At 56.0% G+C, this 18,880-nt stretch overlaps 1 protein-coding gene across 6 annotated transcripts in view; it reads right to left on the bottom strand.

Annotated features, from left to right (window-relative positions):
- Window positions 1–18,880, bottom strand: part of PTPRF (protein tyrosine phosphatase receptor type F) — a 398,429-nt gene that overhangs the window by 14,633 nt on the left and 364,916 nt on the right. For all 6 annotated transcript variants that reach the window (XM_067301063.1, XM_067301065.1, XM_067301066.1 and 3 more), the window contains 3 exons: window positions 14,539–14,636; window positions 6,185–6,308; window positions 3,885–4,060 (listed from right to left, as the gene is read on the bottom strand). In XM_067301063.1, coding sequence (XP_067157164.1) covers window positions 3,885–4,060; window positions 6,185–6,308; window positions 14,539–14,636 — 398 coding nt within the window. The remainder of the gene's footprint in view (window positions 1–3,884; window positions 4,061–6,184; window positions 6,309–14,538; window positions 14,637–18,880) is intronic.

The raw sequence follows: 18,880 nt of genomic DNA, 5'->3' as shown, positions 1-18,880 counted from the left end.
CGGCTCCGGGGAGCGCCGCTCACCGCCTTCCCATCCCACCGGCCTGCGCCTCGCTCAGGCTTGCGGGTGAGCGGCACGGCCGCGTCCCCGCGTGCGGGAGGTGGCTCCCAGCCTGCCACCTCTGGGAGAGCGGCTCCCTTCCCTGCCGCGTGCAGACTGCAGCACCGTGTTTGCACGAGCACAAAACAAACTTCAGAGGAGTTCCCTGCGAGGGATAATAGCAGCGCCTGGGCTGGTAATTGAAAATTATTTATTCATGACCAGATAAGAGTCAGTCACATTTTCTGCCAAATTTACCCATAATGTTTATGCCCCATTTTCAAGCTCTGTAAATTTTATGCTGAAGCCGATGCACTGTGGCACTAAAGCAGATAAGAGATGTTTTCTTCTGGCAGTGCTTTCTTCTCATTAACTTAAGAAGCACAGTAATGTCCTGAACAGCCATTTATTGCGGCTTTACTGAGTGGTTGCTGGCCCTCCCTTTCGATGCCCTGTGTGCGAGAGCAGCCGGGCACCCCTCTTCAGCTGGAGTGCTGTGCTCTGCTCCTGGCCCTGCTCGCCAACTCCAGATGGCTTCACTGCCAGCGAGATGGCCGAGCGGGGCAGGACGGGGCTGCCAGGCCCCTCTTCTCTCAGATCCCTTCATGACCAGCCCATCTTTATACCCCTGCCTGGAGACACGAAGTGCACAGGCAGATCACAGCCCAGAGCTGCCCGCTTGGTGCTCTGAGCAGGGAGAGAACAAGCCAAGGCGCTGCTCCAGGAGATGTCCCTCCACCCCGGCTCTGCTTGGGCTCTTGGGGATTGCCCACGGTGGGAGAAATTCTGCTTTAACGTCACTCTCGTGCAATACACCCCGGCTGGGACGCACCATGCTCAGAGCTCTGGGAAAGCTAATCTACAGTGTGTGTTTCTGAACTGCCACCAAATGATTCTGAAACTGATTGTAAAGCTTTGAAGGCAGCTAAATTGCACAATCCAGCCATTTCTATCCTTTATGTGCCTCTCGCTTTGTGAAAACATGAAAAAGGGAGGATGATTTGGACCATCAAGCCAGCTGAAATTGCAGACCATAAAAGCCGATGCTCTTTAAAGATTTTTTTCCCCCTGCAGCTCAGGAACCCTTTAAAGCACTGTCACCCCCACAGGGCTGCAAAGCTGCTGCTGGTCCTGGTCGGCTTATCTACACACAGCAATGCTAAGGGGGACTTGTGGAGCTCACTCAGGAAGGAGGCAGAGCCTGCCCTGTGCTGGGCACCTCGCCACACAGCCCTGCCGCTCAGCCCCAGGCTCCGCAGCCAGAGACGTGCTCTGTGCTGCCCCAAAGCCCTCGTGCAAGGGGCCTCACAGGTAAGGTCACCAGCAGTAACGCTGAGACGTGTCCATGCCTGGAGCAGTGCTGTCCCATGGCATCCCATGGACATGAGCAGGCAGTGACACTGCAGGGATCCAAGGGGATCATGTGGTTGCATTAGATGAGGCTTGAAGGCTGCAGAGTGGAGTAAGCTGTAAAACAGGGGCTCGTGCTGAAAGCCGGCAGCAATGGAAAGTGACTGGAACTTTTCTCAGTCCCAGAAATGTGTGCTTCTAAGTGAGCTCTCAGTACCCATCACCAAAGGGGAACGAGGACAGGGAGAGCAGGCAGGTTGCTGTGGAGGATGCTGCAGAAGCCAACAAAAAACAGAGAAAATGCAAAGAAAAGACAGAAGTGATCTCCTGTGTGTCCAAATCCCAGCTCCCTACTGTGGCCCTGCTGTAAATGGGTACCATGAGGCACCTTCAGGCCAAGCAATCCCATCGTGGCTCTCCAGGGAAGAGCCCTCGCTCTCCTCCCTCTACAGAAGTCCCACGGTCCACGTGGGGCTGGTGTGGCTCAGGAGCAGCTGGGCCTCCACCAGGAGCCTGCCTTTCCAGCAGTGACCTCCACCAGCGCCTGAGAAAACAGCCCCTTTCTCATTAGTGCTGGCCGTGGGCCAAAGGATGGGCAGGTAGCGAGCCAGGGAACAAACGCAGGGGCCGGGTTCGGCCGGCCCAGCCTACAGCCCCTGGGCAGCACGCTTGGGCAGGCTGCCTGCCTCTGCCCGCAAGAGGGATTCATGGGGCCCATCCCGCTGCTGAAAGCCCGGCCCAGGGCTGGCCACACGCACTGTGCTTGGGACAGAAACCAGTATCGCAGAAGGTAATTAAGGGATGGCATGACAGGGAGCGTGCTGGGGGGAGATAATGCACAGCTCAGCAGCATGGATGTGTCAATCAAAGACAAGCGCCTGTGGGGTCGAAGGGAACCCGTTATCTCAGAGAAACACGCACCTTGGAGCACCTTCCTACAGCTGAGCAGCCCAGAAGGTAAGTGAGTCAGGACTCTGGGCACAGATTTACTTGGCAACCAAAAAGGGCTTTTCCTCATACTTTAGATGAACGTTTCACCACCGAAATATGAAAGAGCAAAATCTCCATACAACCCCTTGCTGCAGAGCAGCCGATCAGCAGCTTCTGATGCTGCCGGTTCGGCCCCTGCGCCTAGCCCTGAGCCGCAGGTGGGTCAGGCTTATGTACCTCCCTGTTTGTGCTGGGGTGGGCGATCGCAGCTGTTTTGGGAGAGCAGGCAGGGCTGTGCGGCCAGGAAGCAGAGCGCAAAGCCGGGGCTAGATCCCCAGAGACGGCTCCCCTCCGGGGAGCACTGGTTTTCTCCTGCGGGCAGCAGGGCATTTGTAGAGCTAGGCAAGCCCATGAACAAAGGCTATTTTTGTACATGCAGGAAAGGCAGATCTGTTTTGCCACAGTGATCTGTTGCTCCAGCTGCTTCCTCCCAGCCAGTGTGGGCTGGGACACCCCTGCAAACGTTCCAGTGCTAAGGCTTTGAAATGGAGGGAGAGCATGCGGGCAAAAGTTTCAGCTAAACCCAAACTTGACAGTTTCTGCTTCCAGAGAACGAGCTTATTGGGCTAAAAATAACCAGTGCTTCACAGCTTGAGCACACAGCCCCTTCTCCTGTGGTTGGCATGGCAACGCTAAAATATTCTGCAAGCACAAACGCTCACTGCTAAAATTTTACTTTTAGGAACAAACCCAATCACGAGAGACAGAAGCTGCCTCCTGCTTGGGCAGGCTTTGCCCAAGGGTGCATCAGGGCGCTTGAGCATTTCGGTCACAGCTTACAAACTGTGAGTACTCAAGCTTCAGGGGCCAAGTAGGGACCTCTGTCACCAGACCCCACAAGCACCATCTACAGCGAGGGCTCCTGCTTCCTCCTCTCCACCCCACGCTGTCCCCACGGTCTGCAGGCAGCTTTGCACTTATTACATCAGAATATCTAATCTTGGCAGAATGAACTGATCGTTTATACATGTTGTCATTGGACAAGGCACAAATTATTCTTGTTATTGCAACGAGACTCTGTCAGCCATTCCCCTGCATTGCCAGGGACGCCAGGGCCCTGTCAAGCTGCAGGATGCTGCTGATACCACTTACCCATAGCAGCTCTCAGCTGCTGGGACGCAGCCCCTGGGCTTTCAGGGACTGTCAACAACTCCCCACTTCAGAGCTTCCCTCTCTCCCTCTGGAGCGAATGTTGCAGGCAGAAAAAGGATGGGTGTACATGCATGCATGCAGGCAAGGCAGAGGCTACAGAGTAGCACAGCAACAGGAGGTTTTGCCACCCTTCTGCCCCCAAAAGAGATGCTCACAAGGCACTTGTTGCAGGGTGGTGGCTGGGCTGCCTGAGGAATGTCTGCAGCCCTCAGTGGTGCCTGCAGCAGTGGCCTCCCCAAGGGACCTGCATCTCTCTGGGTTTGAGCCGATTCACTTTACACTGTGATGTGTCCCCATCCCTCTGTCCTGCTCCTACCATCAGCTCCAGAAAAGAGAGGAAGCACACACTGTACCCTGGATTTCTCCTCCAGCCTGGTCATCATGACTATGGTTGCTGTCCTCTGTTCCCACACCATCCTCCAGAAGTCACTGAGGGTTTCCGGCAGCGGTCCCTGCGTAGCGATGTAGGCATTCTGCTTCCGATACCCGTCAATGTAATTGGCATTGATGTAATCACTCCCCGGTACCCCTGCGGAGAAAGAAGGCGAAGCGTTACTCCGGGGGCAGCACGCAGCACCGCACCCATCCTGCTGCTGGGCCATGGGGGCCGGGGAAGAGGCTGGCATGTTCACAGGCTCTTAAGAAGTCTGTGGTACAGGGTGATGCCAGAATCTCTCCCAGGGACCCTGCACAGTGCAGGGACGGCGCCTGAACAAAGAAGGGCCCTTTGTAACCAGCACATTCAAGGAACAATCAGGCAGCATAAAAGCCGAGACAGCTGCCACCCGCACACAAACGGAAGTTCACAGGCGGGAATATTAAGGAGCTCATTTGGCCCCAAGCAACTGATTGAAGTAATTGTCTTAAATTCACCAGCTATTTGTTATGGTCCTCCAGCACCTTTTAAAAATGCTGTTGCTTTTCATGCGTCCATCTGTGAGCAGAGGATGTTCAGCAAAGAATGTCCTCCCACCCTTCCTGCGGGGCAAAGTAACCTATGGGGAGCCTGAAACCTTCCTCCCACCATCACCAAAACCCTCCTCGGTGTAAGGCTTCCCTCTGTTGCCTGCTGGCAGAGGCAGCTCCAGCTCCCATCCTGCCTGCACCACCTTATAAGAAAGGACTTTCTTTTAAAGGCCTTTAAAATGCAAACACACAGTTACTTAAATAAATGCAGCAAAATGCTGGCCTGAGGCTGAGTTTCCAAACTCTGCTCAGCATGGGCTGCTCGGGCTGCTCAGGGCCCAGCTGCAGGGATGAAAAGCAGCAGGAAGTCTCCTCATCTCCCAAGGAGAGAACATCTGCATTTCATTGGAGGAAGGAAAGAGAGTTGAGGGTCTCCCCCCTCACCCTTTTGTCCCGGGGAATATTCGACAGGTCCCAGTAGCCTCCAGCCGGAACAAAGTGCTGGCGGCTCTGGGGGAGGCTGCACCAGCTGGAGTGCAGCGCCTGGCACCCCTGGCATGAGCGTGAGGCATCTGGCAGGATGCTTTGGGAACGGTTCCCGGGAAGACACAGACACTACTTACAGCAACTCAGTCACGCTGGAGGACAGGGATTCCCCCACGTGCTCACCCCACAGCTGTCTGCTGGGGTTTGCCCACGACCAGCCATGCCATGCCTTCACAAAGCTGCTGCTGCCAGCAGGCCCTGCTGCGAGGTACCAGCCAGATCCCCTCCTCCTCCCCCAGAGGATGAGCGGTGCATTAGCATTAGAAAAGACACTTAATCCCAAGAAAAAGGGCATCATGACTGCAGGACCGCTTGTATGCAAAGCCAAGCCCTAGTCTTTTCCCCCAAGCAGGGGTGCATTCAATTAGCTGCAACTTCCTCACACTGCCCAGGAGCGGCTCTGTGCTGGCACTGGAGAGGGGCTACTTATAAAATAGGAAGGAATGGGTGCCTGTGTGAGCCTGGCCTCCCAAAGCTGCACTCCAGCTCCCTCCCAGGGGACTACAAAGCAGGCACTACAAGCAGGCACTAGTCCAGATCCCAGAGCCTGCAGCCCTCTTTGCAAGTGTGGAGCCACGGGGGTCAGTGCTGTGAACACCAGGGCCCCCCCCATCCTGCACTCCTCTGGGCACCTGGGGGCAAACACCAACCAGTGCTGGGGAAGATGCTGGCTCTGCAGCCAGGCTGGGACAGAGAGGAGCAGGGTGAACAGGCCCCCAACCTGCTCTTTAGGACCTCTCAGCGGAGGGCCCAGCTGGGGAAAGCAGAGCTGGGGAAGGCAGCTGAAGTCATGCAGGGGACCGGCAGCAAGGGGAAGGGCTCCCGGGGGCCAGGGAAGGGGCTGCCTCGGACACCCCGGCTGGCACTAGCAGCAGCAGCTCTGCAAAGCCCTCCTGAAGCTTTTCTGTTGCCAACCAGAAACACACATTTGCCAAAGCTGATGCCTAGATGTGTTTCTTGGTGTTTTCCCCTATTTAGTGGAAAATAGGGAAAGATGTGGTCTTCTGCCACTGTCAGGTTCAGCCATTTCCTGGGGTGGAGGTACCACATATGCACCCCACTCCTACATCATACAGGAATGCCTCTTTGTAGCAGTTGGAAGGGCACATGCCTGTCCTGATGTGTACAGAAGTATCCTTGCCCAGCTGTCCTTCATGCCACCCAGAGATGACGGTGTGCCCACCTTGGAGTCCTCTCTTACCGTCGATGGAGGTCAGGATGACACGTGAGTGGTCATACGCGATCACGTTTGCATAGCGGTTTTTTGGTTTATTCACTTCCAGGTTGGAGTTCTCCCAGGTGAACTGCTGCCCTGGATCTATGGACTGTGGAGAGAGGGAGGGAAGGAGGCAGGAGTGGTTATGGCACAGCAGGACACTGCAGGACACATCATTTCAGCAAGGGCATCTGCATTCCCACATCCCCCTCCCCCAGCCAGATGCAGCTTCCTTGGGTGTCCCCAGCAGCTGTGTCAAGCTAGACCACACTAAAGCCCAGTTCCCACACAGGAGTGGGACCTGTCTCCCTGTGACCTGTAGGCCAAAGCAGCCCCTCACTGGGGCAGCCAGCTGCAGATGCAGTTCTACCTCCGCTCTCACTCTGTACTCATCTTTCCCTCTGGAGCTACCCGCCAGCAGAAATTTGGTCGCATGCCAAGACTCCACGGGGACCTGACTGTGCAGTTCTTGACCTAGCGGTTTTATTAGTTGTTGAACTGCAGTCTCCTGAAATATAGCAAGCCCTGGGTGTCTTGCGCCCCAGGAGCTTTGGGTATTAGTGTCCTGTAAGAGAGCCTATGAGCTTCTGCTGGGGAACAGTCATGAAAATTGATAGGTTACTATCTGCTGCTCCAGCTACTTATGCAATGTAAACATCTCTCGTCTGAGTTAATAGAGTGACAAAGAACTATAAACCCGGAGAAGAGACGTGGTTATAAATCTTGACCTAAGGCCCTCATGCTATGCAACGGCCTGAAAAGCATACATCATGATCCGCCTGCAGCGCTAGCCTTGCGCAGCCGGTAATTCCTCCCACGGGCCATGTGCCTGGTGGCCTGCCCAGCACAGCCGTGCCAATCTCTGTGCATCCAGCCCTGCTCTCCTCCACACAGCCCCTTCCCAAAGCCTTTCCGGTCGTCTTTGTTGGTGTACAAAACAAGGGGAAAAAGGACCATCCCCAAAGCACTCCTCTGAGATGGGATGGCCTCTTTGGCTCAGAGATGTGTGTGTGTGAGAGAGATCGAAGAGGTACCTAGATAAAACAGCTGCCGCAGGCAGGGACTTGCTCTACACATGCAGCCCTGGGCAGGCCCAGGCCAGGCAGCTACTGCCAGGGATCAGTCATCCCACGAACACCCTCCCGACATTTCCAACACAGCCAAAGCCTTCTTAAAATCATGCTCTGACTCAGGGTCCCTGAAGCTTCGCTGGCCCACAGGCAAAAGTACTGTATTGAGCAAACAGGCCAGGCCAGAGGAAGCACCGCACATCATTCTCTCTGCAGGCACCAGCGTTCATCTCGCTTGGTGCAGAGCTGTGTCAGAAGGTTTCTCAGGCAATAAAACACCCGTGAGTCAGCCTGCTCTGGCTCAGCCATGGGCACCAGGCTGAGCTGGGCAGCACAGCCCCATCAGCCGCCCACCGTCCATGCACAGGGGGACACCTGTCGCTGGCCCCTGTCCTCTCCCACGCTGTCAGGGAGACACTTTCCAACGCCCGGCAGTGGGTTGTGGCACCCAGCTCGGATGCGGAGCACCGGCACCGCCTGAGTCCCTGCAGCAGCACCACAGGTCTGGCTGCACGTGCAGGGCTCGGGCCGGGCGGCAGCGGCCCGTCCCCGCACAGCCCACGTTGCTGGCTGCCTGCAGGCAGAGAGGCCAGCGCTGACGGAAATGCACAGGAGGATGTGACATCACAGCGATGCTAATAGGTAGTTTGGGAAATGTAGGATGTAAATAGACATTTCCCTCAGAAAACCTATAATTTTCTATTATCAGAGTAATAAGCAGGCAGCAGCAGCACTCGGAGGCGCTGCGACAGGGTGGGTGGGAGCGGTGAATGCCAGAAACGCTCCTGGCTGGAAACCCACTGGCTGGGCTACCATGGCCCCTGCACGCTCCTCTGCCCACGCACGGAGGTGTCCTGGGGCAGCTCACGGCTCTCCGGGACACTTTGTTTTATTCAGATTTGCACAGTAGGGCATTCACTGAATCAACTTTTTAGATGCTGATCTACCTTGGCTGTGGACTGTGTGGCAGGGACAACGACCACCCACCTCACGGCAGGGCTTGCCAGCTGAACTGGAGAAGGGCAACAGAAATGACCAAAGGCATGAAAAAGTCTTTATAAGAGGAACAAAACGTGTAAGGATGTTTCTGAGAGGGGATTTGACACTGGGGCTAGTCAATCTTGAGTGGCCCAGAGAAAACCCATGTGGAAGGGGTGTTTACTGTTTCTCGCGAGACTATTACTAGAGACAGCAAACGAAAGTTTCCCATGGGAGGTCCAAAGCAAACAAAGGAGCCACTTCCTGGAAAAACATGTAATAAAGCAGTGGAAGTCCTTGCCTCATAACAGCATGGATGCAGGAGGTCTGTGCGGGTTCAGCAACAAGACAAACTAATGGGGTAAATCCATCAAGGCCTGCTAAAGACAAAAATAATGCTTCTTTCTCAATAAGGTGGCCTAAGCCCGCACAGATAGCCAATGCGGGGAGCCAGCTAGCTGGCTGTGGAGCTGAGGCTGGCCCTGAAGGTGCAAGCCAGCTTCTTCTTACTGCTGAGGAGCACCACAATGAAGCACCAACTCTGCTTGCACCCAACGCCTGCTCAGCGCCAGGTGCAGGTGGATGCTGGCATCCTACCTCCTCTGCAGAGGCAGTGATTGCTCAGGACTGACACTCAATCTATGCTGCAAATCACAGCCAAAAGGCTGCAGGGCTCCCCAGGCACGTTGCACAGTAAGTCAGTGTCCTGCCACAGCAGTGAAAGGGCTATTTCCTGGGGGACATGAGGCTGCAAAGAGCCCCCCGAACTGAGGAGCAGCATCAAGGTGTTGCCATTAGGGTTAATTGCTTTGATGTGAAATGACGATGTGCAGAAATGGTCTAATCATCAGCAGCCTCTTAAGAGGGCAAACAGGTGAGAAAGTCAGAAGTAATACAGCACCTGAGTGCAAAGAGGCTCTAACTAAATACTCCTGCAAATTAGTGACTCATTTAGAAGTAAAATGATTTAATTTAAACTCTGGTGATGAATTAATGTACACCTGTTCCCCCCTTTAAGGCAAACAAATGAGTAAATAAATGGGAGGATGATAGGCTGCTTGGAAAGCAGTTGAAGCCCATTACATGGAGTGGTTACTGGCAAGTCTTGTCCCATCTCCGTAGGATGCTCTGCCACCCAGCCTACAGCAGCGCTGCCTTGTTCCCTCCCTTGCTCCACAACTGCCGCGTACTGGGAGTCTCCCCTTGCTCCTCTCTGGGACTCAAGGGAACCACCACTCCATCCCAAAACTTCATGAGAGTAACACTTTCAACTCATCCTTCCTACAAAGCAGAAGGGCTCGGAAATGGGAGACAAAGGAGCCAGGAACAAAACTAAAAGCACCAAAACTTCTGGGTTTGCTTTGCTTTACAGTGACAGGAGAGATGCTGTAAGACAGCAAGTGCAAATCGAGTAAAAGCCCAATTAGTAAAACTCCTCCTTCCCAGCATGGAAGTGCAAGGTGCAATCTCTCCCCAGCAGCTTAGGGATCCCTGCCGCTACTGCCATCAACATAAAGACAGAGCCAGACCACTGAAAAGGGACTGGAAAAGGCTGTTTGGTAAACTCCAGAGCACTTCACAAATGCCTTGGAAACACCCCTAGGTGTCAGTTTGCTTCGTGGACACTTGCTGTCCCCCTCTCCCTCAGTGCAGCTCCAAAGACCCCTGGGGCAGAGTCCCCGCAGCTCGCAGGCACAGACAGCTGGGCAGAGCCGCGGCTCGGCCGGCCTCGGCAGCCGGGTAGCCTGGGGGTGGCCCCGCGCCACTCAGCAGCCCCAGCTGCTGCCCAAAGGCACGGCAAGGGGAAGGTGCACGGGCCATTAGTGCTTCTCAGCCTCCCGTGACATCAGCCATATTAGCACAGGCATTGACCGCTGTCAATCTGCGCTACGTCTCAAACAAGGACATAATGCGCTCCTGAATCAATCGCTGGCAGCGCTTTGGCCTTATTATTCTTATTACTGGAACGTGAGTGCTGCATGCCTGCCACACAACTTCCCGACTAGCCCATTAAACCCAGAGTACACGGCTCCCCAGATGCTATCCGGTCCCCCCGGTGCAGCACCGCCGGGCTCACCTGGCCCTGGGGTCCCCGGCACCTCTTGCTGCCCGGCAGCTCCCTCCTGTCTGAGCACGCCCGGCCGAGCAGGGGCAGGTTGCTCCTTGCCAGGGCTGCACGTGTGGGAGATGCGATGGCCCCGGTGGGTTTAGGGGAAACGCAAGCGGACAGGGCATTAGGCAGGCCAGCACTGCTTCCCTCCAGCTGCGTGCAAAACTGCGGGGAGGGGGATGCAGCCTCTGGGGATGCACAGCTGCACTGGGAAGCAGGAGCACACTCAGATGCGCAGCTTAAAGAACAGCGAGGCTACGTGCAGGGAAGCAGCCCAGAGATCACCTTGCCCTGGGAGGAGCAGAAACCCACGTGTGCTCAGCTGCCCACTGGGGCGAGGTGCAGCAGGCACCCGTGAGGGCAGAGGTGCCCTGCCTGGCACCCGGGCACCTCCGTCCCGCTCTGCTCCCAGGGGCCGGCAGTTGGAGGAATGTGCCTGTGGGACAAGGCACTAGGGGCAACAGCCACAGGTTGCACATTGGGTGGTTCAGGTTGGACACAGGAAAAAAATTCTGCCCTGGGAAGGTGGTGCAGGATCCAGCCCAGAAATGGCAGCAGCCACGAGCTAGCAGGAACCAGCCCTGGTTGGACCCAGTCTGTGCTAATGGGAACAGAGGGGACAGCAGCACTCGGCTGGATGGATCCCACGGGCAGAGTGCGAGACACGGCACGTGTGTGCACGCTGCTTCAAATGAGCGCAGGCGCCCCTCGGCCAAGGGCAGGATCCTGCCCCACGTCAGCAGGCTGCAGCGTGGGAAGGTGGCCCACAGGAGGAGCTCCGACACCGCCTCAGCACCCGCCACACAGCACAGATAAATAATTAAGGGGCTCAGCCTCCCCTCTACTTATTTAATTCCATTAATCCCACACTGTAAATTCACTGTGGCTCTCACTGTACACTAAAAATGAAATACTTTCCTGGTGCGGCCAGGCCAGGAGCAGTTGCCAGGCCCTTGCACTCTGCTCCCGCCCGCTCTGCTGCACGCTCGGGAAAGCGTGGTCAGCTTGCGCTGTGCCAGCTCCTGCCTGCCCCACGCCAGAGAGGCCGGGAGCAGAGGCAGCCCTGCCCGCAGCCAGCTCCGCTCCCAGCCCCGGCAGTTCAACCTCCCCCGTCCTGCCAGGGGGACCCAGGGGTCCCGCTGGGATTGCAAGTTCCTGCTGCCAGCCTCAGGAGCCTGCTCACGCCGCAGCCGCCACACTGCTTGCTCCGCGCTGGCTTTGTCGCACCGGCTGCTCGGCCAGGTGGGCTGGCATGCAGGTGTGAGCAATATTATTTGTTCTCTGACCTGCGGGAATGGAGGCCAGACTGCTCTGAGAAATCTCTGCCACCCTCTCTGCTCCTTTCCGAGGCGCCCGAGGAGGTGCTGACAGGTCTTGTTTTCTGTAACCTGTGTCTAGGTTACCGCGCTGTCGCTAACACAGCCATGACAAGCGCCAGACTGATGGCTCTGGGCAGCTGGCTTCACTGGTTAAAGTGCTGTTAAATATTTGCTTTCCGTCTGGGGTGCCTACCGCTCCTGGGACGCGAGCCATCTATAAACAGCCCTGCGCCCCACTGAGACGTTAGGCTGCCAGGCTGCTGTGCGAAAACACTTAAAATGCAGCTCTTCCAAAGCATAACCAAACAGCAAACGGGCCTTGGGGGTTCTGTGCTATCTTCCCCTCTTCCTTTGGCGCTCCCTGCTCAGCTGTGCCGTGCGCCTGGGCAGGCAGCACTGTCGTGCCTTGAGCTCTAGAGGGAAACAGGGTCGGGACCTCTGACTGCTGAAGTGCTGGGTCACCCCCCAGCTCTGCACAGGTGCTGGGCTCACGTGGTCCCAGGGGCATCGCTGGGACTGCACGATCGCACAGTGACTGCAATTGCACAGGAGGGAGCTGCGGTTCCTCGCCCTGCTCCGTGCGGGAAGCACCCACTGGTGCAGGCTGTGCCGCACAGCACCCTCCCTCCCACCTCCGCCGTTTTCGCACCCACTCTGCAAATTCCCTTACTCAGCCACCCTGCAGCTCCCCCAAAGGGAGCTGTGTCCTGCCAGACCTGCACATATGGGGACCAGGATGAGCCCGGACCCATCTCACCAGCAGCCCTGCAAAGGGAGCTGGCATTCTGTGTAAACCCAGTCCAGCCTTCTTCTCTGTGCTATCTCAAATGGGAGATGACTGTACTGGTCCCCACACACCAACAAGGGACAGCCATTTCTGCTTTGGGGCCCATCCTAGTGTCAAGCACTGTCATTTTCAGTAATTTCAAGCTGGTGAGGAGTCACACGCAGCAGAATCCAGTGGAAAAAAATTACATGCAACAATCAGCTACTTAACAGCTGCTTCAACATGAAAAGTACAACTGATTGGTGCTCTCGACCAGCCATGATATTCTAAAGAAAGAGAAATGAGAAAAGAATGGCTCATGAAAACAGCTAAGAGAATTTACTTAATGCCCATTTTTCTGAAACAGTTCCCCAGCCCGGTATTGTGTTGCAGGCTCCAAATGGCGCAGGCCTAGTGCAAGGATGGGAGTGCACAGACGTGATCCTGCTGCATCCCCACCGCACAGCAGAGGCAGAATCTGCCTGTAGCACAGCTGACAGCCTTGCTTTACATTTCAGCTGGACTGGTAACAAAAAGCCCAAGGCAGATAGATACGGCTGCATACCTTGGCGCCACACTTGCAGGACATACATGAACACACGGATAACTGCAAGGGAAGCATATTATTCCTCTAAACATTTCCTGAGCTGCAATATAATGCTGTAGCTGGTGAAAGCTCAGCTCTTCCCTGGTCTTGACAGCAGTATGGGGAGGGACAGCAAAGCCCTCCGCTTGGCATCTTTAACCAGGAGCTCAGTGCCTTCCTTAGAAATACACAGCACACCCTTTGAACTAGCTGGAATTCGTCCCTTACCTTCTCAACACAGAGATCTGCTTTCCCTTTCCCGGCATATATAATCTTACCTCGTGGGTACATGTTCTGATCTCATCTCATAAATCAGTGTGGGCATGCTGCAGGAAGGGGAGGCCACAGGCACAGATAACAATTCAAACAGAAGTGATAACACATGCAAAGGACACTTCCCCAATTTATTCCCTCTTTAATACTAGTGGGGGTTTTATTTACAAGTCCCCTGCAGCTCAAGTGGGTCCTGCATGTAAGCACAGGAAAACATAATATCCTGTCACTGCAGCTCTAATGGCTGCAGAGGAACTTTACCCAACTTTACAAGCTTTCAACCTAGTCATCCAGCCTGGAGAGCGGTGAGAAAGGAAACGTGGCCCTTGTGCAAGTGCCCTTGTGCAAGTCAGTGCCCTTCCCCACATTCACCCCCCTTGGCAAGTCGTCCTCAGGGGAGAACGGGAATTGGAGGGGTAGGGCTCGAAACGGCGCAGTGCAGGATGGGGGGTACTACACGCATGGCGCACACCCGTGTGCGTGAGCGAAGACAGGATGCTGGCGGTGCTCACAGTATAGTCAGGGGCTCCGCTAAAAATGAGGAGGAAGCGTGCTTAAGCAGCAGAGGGGAGTTTGCAGCTCAGGACTGCAGGCCTGTGACTGTGAGCCAGGGCAGCAGGATATTAGCAGAGCTATCGTGTGTTTTCTGGCAGCCAACACATTGAATTGCAGAGGCTAATGCCAGTGTAGTCCAGCAGCGTGCAAGGCGGAGAGTAGCTGGGGAGAGCAGGAAAGAAAACACGAATGTGCGCTTGCCCGCAGGGGTGGACAGCCAAGAGAGAGGAGCAGCAACGCTCTGAGCTTGAACGGGGAGGGAACCGAAGGAGCAGGGGGTGCCGTGTGCAGGACCGAAATCCCTCAGCCAGCCCGCACGGAGGGCAGCCCTCGCGGAGCAAGCAGGACAAACTAAACAGCCACAACCCAGGCGGGTAGACACAGGCTCCCATTCATTCCCAAGACCGTAACCATGGTGGGAGCATGGCGGGCTGGAGCGCGATCAGCTGCAAGGCCTTTTCTCCTGTACAAACCATGCGTCGACTGCTTAAGGCAAGTTCCCACCGCTCTGGGCCTGGCAGGGAGAGCTGGCAGGCGCCCAGGCCTGGCTTGGGGCCCGGTCAGGCGATGCTCGTGCGGAGGAGGCATTGCTCAGCTTTCCAGCCCGCTCTGCTGGGGGTCCGAGCACAACCCCGGCCAGCATTGCTCTGCATCCTCCTGCCCGGCGCGCTCTCACGCTCACCTCGTACTCCTGGGAGAACTTCAGCCCATCGTTGGCCTTCAGCCTGTCGATGTTGTCGGCGAGGTCGGTCACAGGGATGGGGGGGTGATCGCGCATGCCTGCCAGGGGAGACAAGGAGGGAAGAGGGAGGGGGGAGGGAAACGGTTACAGCTCTGCACGCCCGGGGAAGGCTCGACAACAGCATGTGCATGGCAAACCCAAAAGGTGGGTGCAAGGCGGACACGTGTGACTACGTGAAGCGCTGGGCAGGATGGATGGGAAGTCGGCGAGATCACATGGCATGCTGCACGCACTCTCAGAGCACACGGTTCGGTGAAACAAAAAGAAAGGTGATGTGCGAATGTGCATGACCGGGTGAGCATGCTCGGACAGTACAGCAACCGGGCACACAGCAGGCCACACGTGGGCAGGGGCTCAGGGAAGCCCCGACAGAAATGGGCCGAGGAGATGCTGTCAATGTGCTTGCCGGGGCTCCCACACAGGCTGAAGTTGAACGCATTGATTCTCCTAGCGCTCTCTCCCCCAGGGGCTGAGGCCGATCCTCTGACTTATCCCTAACAACTACATTAGCCAAAAAGAAACTCTCTGAGACCTGTGCCAAGGAAGTTTCTGTGGCAGATGCAGAGTTTTTTGGATAGGCGGGCACTGCGCCCCTGTCTCCTGTGGGGGCTGCAGAAAGACAGGAAGGTCCCAGGGAGGAACGGTTGCTCCCCAGGTTGGAGATCACCTGACGTTCCCAGAACTAAGGAACAGATGTGCCCACAGCTGCGTAACTCAGCACTTCTCAGCAGTGCTTAGGAGAAAGAGCCATCTCTGGGGTCCAAAAACCCAGCTCCGCGGGGCTGGCTAGCACAAGCCACCATGCGTAGTGATGTGCCCAACATCAGCTCCTGGGAGAGCTGGTGGGAGCTGGGATGCAGCTCAAGCCGCGGCAGAAGCCCTGCCCTGTCTAACATGGGATGCACGGTCAGGCCTCGCCAGGAGGCTCATCCTGGGCACAGCAGGAGCCCTGCCCCGGCACAGGGCCCAGAGGAGGGGATCCCCCAGATCCCGCACGGGGACACAGTACTGTGAGAAGGCGCATGCAAGACCAGGAGGGAGCCCTGCTGGGATGTGAGCCCTGGGATTCAGGGCTCAAATGTCGCAACCCCTTTCCCTGAAGCCATGATGGCGAATTGGCAGGAACGTGCCTGTGAAACAACTCATCCAAAGTCTGGCTCATCCAGAGCCCCAGGCTCGTGACTCCATCGGCTGTTCTGTGGGTTTCCCAGAAACCCTATGTGGGTAATAATGATTATTAATAGGCTGAAGCTGTTGATTCACACCCAGGGAGACAGGCTGGAGCATGGCCAGGAGCTTCTCAATTGCTCAGGAGCAATTGAGAGCAATTGAACACTGCCACAGATGGCAGTGATGGGCCGCTGAGGTGATGGAGCAGTCCCCAGGCTGGGTATGTGCATTTAACGCAGCAGTGACAAGTCATTAGGTGATAACATGGAAGTGTCACTGCACATTACACCGCAGCCGCTGCACAGCAGGGCACCTAACACCTCTGCCAAAAGCACCTGCCATCGCTGCATAAAGGCCAGACCGGATCCAACACACACCTCGTCCTTCTACCACTTGACAGTACAGAGCTATCCACTGACTGCTTGAGAGCACAGGGACAGACGGGGCAGGAAAGATCCCTTTTCTGCCTTGTGCTGGAATCTTCCTGCTAATGATCCTCTGTTTGCCACCTCATCCACCAGGCTCCCAGGGGTGGCTGAGCAGGCCCACGGAGATCTCTGCACACTTTGCTCATCAGTGCCAGAGAGGCTGTAGTTCAGGAGCAGCCTTTGCAATGCAGAGCTGTTACTGATGAGCAATTAAACTGGAGAGCAGTGCGGGGCCAAGGCAGAAGCGTGGGGCTGGAAGAAGGAAAAGGCTGGAACACAACCACAGTATGTGATTTATTTGACTACCAATGTGGTCATTTATGAAGCACTAAGAGCCATGGACCGCAGCAGAGCTGCAGACATGCATCTCTACTGAGAAATGCAAGAGCCTCCCTCCAAAATTCAGTTTTGCTCATCAAGGGAGCATTGCAGCACCAAAGGAGCTGCAAGAGCAGAAGGAGAGGAGAGGGAGAAAGAGGCAGTTGATAACCCAATATGGTGACCCTGGAACAGCAGCCACAAACAGTGCGGGTCAAGACAGAAGGGAGCTGTGTGCCCTACCAGGACTTCCACACGCTTTTCCTCTGGCAAGAGGAGAGTGAGCTCCCCACCAGGCTGGGAGGGCTCAGAGGTCTCAGGAACACTGCAGGACTGCAGACTGCAAAGCTCTTGGCTCTGCCCTGGGGTCGAAAGCATTTATCCTACGTACTTCCCCCATTCCTGTATGCACACACACAGACCCCTTGTACATAGAGAAGCCAGGAGGACACACTTTTATGGTTGTTTGAGAATGAACCTGAAGCTCACAGTACAAAGAAGAGTCCTCATACTACTCCATCCGAGACCAGCATCCCCTCTCCCGAACCTGCAGAGGTGACCCAGCCTCTGTGGGAAGCTGGTCTGCCTGAGGTAGGAGGAGTGTTCAACCACCGGGTCACAGAGCACCCTTCAATTTGTCCAGTAGGGCTTTTAGCTGGCCCCCGCTCCAGGACAGCCAAGGTTATCTGCCCCCACGCTGGGCCAGCTGCAGGCCTGCGCCACAGCGGGGCCTGGCATGCAGCTGCGCGGGAGGCAGGAGGCTGCAGAGCAGGCCAAGGGCTGCAGCAGGAGCCTCCTGGCAGCCCGGCACCCAGCTGGTTTCCTTTAGCACTGTGCTGCCGTGAACTGCTGTCGTGCCGTGCAAACAGTACCCCAGCTTGGCCTGTGTGGGGCCCACACATCATGTCAGAAAGCGAAATCACTGCCGTTCTAGACTGCTGTGAGTGAGGGTGACCTTCATGACATCGAAACAAAAATTACAGAGACGAGAGAGAAAGGGAGAGAGAAAGAAAAAGCAAAAGTGTCAAAGATAAATACAGGAGTTAAAACTAACTTGAAATATTCGGGCAACTGGGGACACTGGAACCTGCAAAGAAAAGAAACGGGGCAAGAACAGAAATCCCATTAGCCTTTAGTCATCATCGTAGAGGTTCAGAAATGGAAAGACAAAGAGATGAAGATGCAAAGGAAGGCACCATCTGCCGCAGCACCGGGAGCCTCCCTCCTGCACAGGACTGGCTGCCTGGCTCCAGGGTCCGCTCTGCAGCTGGCCGTTACGCAGCGGGCTTTCAGCTCTGGCCAGCGCGTTCCCCTGATGCTGACAAACAAGCGGAGATGCAGCCACGAGCAGGGGAGCGAATGAATCGTCCTTCGCTTCTGACACCATGAGCTAATGCTGCTCGCTGTTACCCGCAGCCCCTGCCCGAATGGAAGCCAGCAAGGGCGCACGGGTGGCAGGTACCGGGGAAACTCGCGCTGCTTCGTGGCCGGGAAGACTGTGCCCAGCCCCAACAACCTCTGCTTAGTGCCCTAGAGCCTCCGGCTTGCAGCGCACGAGCAGAGCTGCGTGCATGAGCCTCGCTTCCTGGCGTACGCGGACGCTGCCCAGCCGCTGGTCCTCTCAGCGGCTTGGCAAAGCGGTACGTCAGTACCGAGAGGCTGACAGTGGGGAAATGACCCCTCTCTGAAGTAAGAACCACAAACATGAGAAAGCTTAATAACACTAACCCAACTAATAACGCACTAAACAAGGTTTCCCTGCTCGGCGCACTCCAGCAGGGAGACCAGCTACCTAATCGTGCAGGGCTGGTGGCCAGCAGCTCTTGTCCATGTGCCCATGCAGCACCACTTTGGCCGGGTGACAGGAGCAGCAGCATGGGTGCTCTGGCCCACAGGGTTGGGTGGCTTCAGTGCCTCCTCGTTAATCAGTACGAGCTCATCAGGAGCCGGACACGACACCTGCTTCAGACTCGCAGAGCCTCACTAGTGGGGTGTGTGTGTGTGTGTGTGTGTGCGCATGTGTGGGGGCAGCGAGAGGGGACACGTCAGCCAGCGGTGCTAACAAGCTCAGCAGCAGAGCGTCCGAGGGGACTGTAGCTGTCGCTGGTGAACTGGGCTCTTTGGTTTGCTTGGATGTCTCCAGAGAGCTCTGCAAACTTATCGAATTAGCCAGTGTCTTTGGCTTATCCTATGACACAGAAGGGAAACGAAAATGTCCTGGACTTTCCTCCTCTCCGACCACAGCTGCTGAGCCTCAGCTCTAGCGAGGGATGCCCTCACTGCAAGCGCCCCAGGCGCCTGTCAGAGAGTAGTGCAGGTGTGTGCCTGACCCGTCACACTCCTCCGCGCACTGTGACCGACAGCAT

The sequence above is a fragment of the Apteryx mantelli genome, chromosome 8 (assembly GCF_036417845.1).
Source record: "Apteryx mantelli isolate bAptMan1 chromosome 8, bAptMan1.hap1, whole genome shotgun sequence".
NCBI classification, from domain to species: domain Eukaryota; kingdom Metazoa; phylum Chordata; class Aves; order Apterygiformes; family Apterygidae; genus Apteryx; species Apteryx mantelli.
The sequence above is the reverse complement of the archived record's forward strand: the minus strand, read 5'-3'. Positions and strand labels throughout refer to the sequence as shown.